The 2752-nt window shown below is 29.5% G+C and overlaps 1 protein-coding gene across 1 annotated transcript in view; it reads right to left on the reverse strand.

Moving 5' to 3' along the window:
• The window catches only part of LOC107447326 (neurofilament heavy polypeptide), a 24598-nt gene extending 22151 nt beyond the window's left edge, over nucleotides 1–2447 (reverse strand). The window contains exon 1 of the mRNA XM_071187390.1: nucleotides 1995–2447. Within this exon, the coding sequence (XP_071043491.1) occupies nucleotides 1995–2198 (204 nt within the window). The 5' untranslated portion in view covers nucleotides 2199–2447. The remainder of the gene's footprint in view (nucleotides 1–1994) is intronic.
• Nucleotides 2448–2752: the final 305 nt, after the last annotated feature.

Raw genomic sequence — 2752 nt, forward strand, 5'->3', positions numbered from 1 at the left:
TAACTTAAATTAAGACTGCTTATACCTTATAAACGATAAAGAAGTGCAAATATTTCATTCTGTATCTACACACATTTTTTCAATAAATATTTTAAGTAAGATTTGTACATCTTAGTCAATTTATTTAATATCTTTCTTTAGCAAAACATATATATTTTCAAATTTATAAATTGATTAAAATCAATATGCGTATGAAGTCTTGATAGAAATCTGACTTTCTGTGCCTTAAAGTAAATGAAATTCAAAAATACTATATTGCGATACATCGCTATATCGCGATGCAAAACTGACGATATATCACGATATATAATTTCTAATATCGCCCAGTCCTAGTCATCCGCCGTACAGCCCTGATTTGGCACCCAATGACTTCTTCTTATTCCCACACATCAAAAATAAATTACGTGGACAACGATTTTCGACCCCCGAAGAAGCGGTTGATGCATTCAAAACGCATGTTTTGGAGTTACCTCAATCGGACTGGAAAAAGTGCTTTGAAAATTGGTTCAAACGCATGCAAAAGTGTATTGATCATCATGGAGAATATTTCGAAAAACAATAAAACCAATTTCGATCCTACATGTTTGTTTTTTCATTATTAGGCCAGAAATATAAATAGCAACCCTCGTATTCAGTATTATGTTTTTTTCACGTTAAAAATGTGTGAAATTTGAAGATAGAAATCTCCTCTATTACTACAAACATTTTTTCGAATTTTAAAATAATCTCAGAGTGTGCTTTGTTTATCCAATGTCAACAACTTTCCAAGAACGTTGGACGTCGAAAAGTGTGTGTGGAAACTTTAGCTGTGGAATGCATTGACGTTGATAAAACAATTGTTGGCAAATATGGTTGGCCAAATATGGAAGTAGATCAGTTCCTAATGAAAAGAATATTAAATATTTTTAAACAGTTATTTACTTTTTTTTATTCTTTAAGTGAGAAAGATACAGTTTTATATTGCATTAAAAAGGTTATAGTTTAGGAACTGAACTACATTACATAAGCTCCTAGTATATTATTTTAATATTTGTTTCAATTAATTGAAACAATTATATGAAGAACTAAAAGAATTAATCTGAAACGATTAGTTTTGTTTCGTAATTAAATTTTTATCCCTCTTTTGCTTGAAAAGTGAAAATTGTGTAACGTTTAATTTTTTGAATCGACATGTTTTGACTAGCAAAAAGATTAATAATAGATCAATTGAACTCACAAAGTCACACATAAGCATAGAAATTTTACTGAAATTCATTTGCAAATATTTTATTACTGTTAATGTGAACATAGCTCTCTTTTTAATTTTTATTAGCCTCTTTAATAATTTTTTCTACATAACATATCATCCATAACTTGAAATAAAAAAGTATAAAATACATTTTAAAGTCAGTACTTTTATATCATCCAGGAGAAATTGCACGCGTCTCTTACTGTTCTACCATCTGGTAATAGTAGAGAGAACCACTAGAGTAGGATGAATAGTCAGTTATAGATGAATTATCAAGAAAACTTAGCACATTTAATAAAAAAAGTATAATGAATAGTTATTATTAATTGAAAATAAGCCATTTACTCCAAAAAATTTTAATAAAATACTAGGAAGGTCCATAAAAATTCTTAGAATCTAATACTTAGTCAGTAATCATTAACCTTTCTAGTTTACCACTTGATAAGCTCCCTTGATTCAGGTTAAGACAGTATCTTATCTTTAGTAGTCAGCACATTAATTGCATCTGATAAGTTTAAACATACTTTTAAAAAAAAGTCATGAATAAATATGGATGCATCAATTGGCAGTAACTTTCGTATTTTTTTCAGCTAGTAAAGTAGTTGTCAGCTCTTTATTTTAATGGGAAAAAAACACGTGGCATTGGCATATTTTCTTATTTACAGTGTCACAAGAGATCGGCACAATTAAAATTTTACATGATTCGAATTTAAAGTTAATCGAATATTTACATATTTGAAACGATATTTAAAGTATTTAAAATTACCTTTTGAATTTCTTTAGTTTTGCGTTTTCTAACAGATTTTTTCTCTTCAAGTCCCTCAAAACTCGGTGGCTGTATCGGTGATTTAAAACCAAATGTAAAAACTATTAGTGCACAAAAAATGACAGCAACAATAGGTACAGCGTACAAAGGATTAAAAGCTTGCAGAAATTCCATATTAAAGTTATAAAGCATTACTACGTGCATAGGAATAAATTAAATAAGTATAACGCGACAAAATCAACATTCATTTCGTCTACATGTTTTGGATTGAAGATGATGATGTAAACGCGTCAACATTTCCGTTGCCAAAGAACTAGTTTTTGTTTCGTATTTGACGTGGTAATTTTATTTCAAAAAAGTCAAACTTTCACTATAACTGTATTTCATTAAGAAATGAGGCCTATGTCTATGACGTAATTTGTCCTATGGATGGGTGATCCTGTAAAGCTAAGGGTGGTGGAGCTAGTAGTTAAATTGCTCTCGCAAGACATCCGGGTTACTGCTTCCGATATATTTTTACGCCGCAGATTGAAAAAACGCGCCATCATATTATTGCATCATATCTTTTACATGTCATCATATATTTCATATGTACCGATTTCTTTCTTTCAGCCTTTAAACTTCAGCATTATCATATTAATATCATAATCATTAGAATATTTTCTAATTAGGCTAACTTAAAAAGATATTTTTGGCAACATTTTAGTCAAATGTAGCCAAATAAGGGATTAAATACAAAACATGGCAAACCTTAAGAA

This window comes from Parasteatoda tepidariorum, chromosome X1 (genome assembly GCF_043381705.1).
Source record: "Parasteatoda tepidariorum isolate YZ-2023 chromosome X1, CAS_Ptep_4.0, whole genome shotgun sequence".
Lineage (NCBI taxonomy): Eukaryota > Metazoa > Arthropoda > Arachnida > Araneae > Theridiidae > Parasteatoda > Parasteatoda tepidariorum.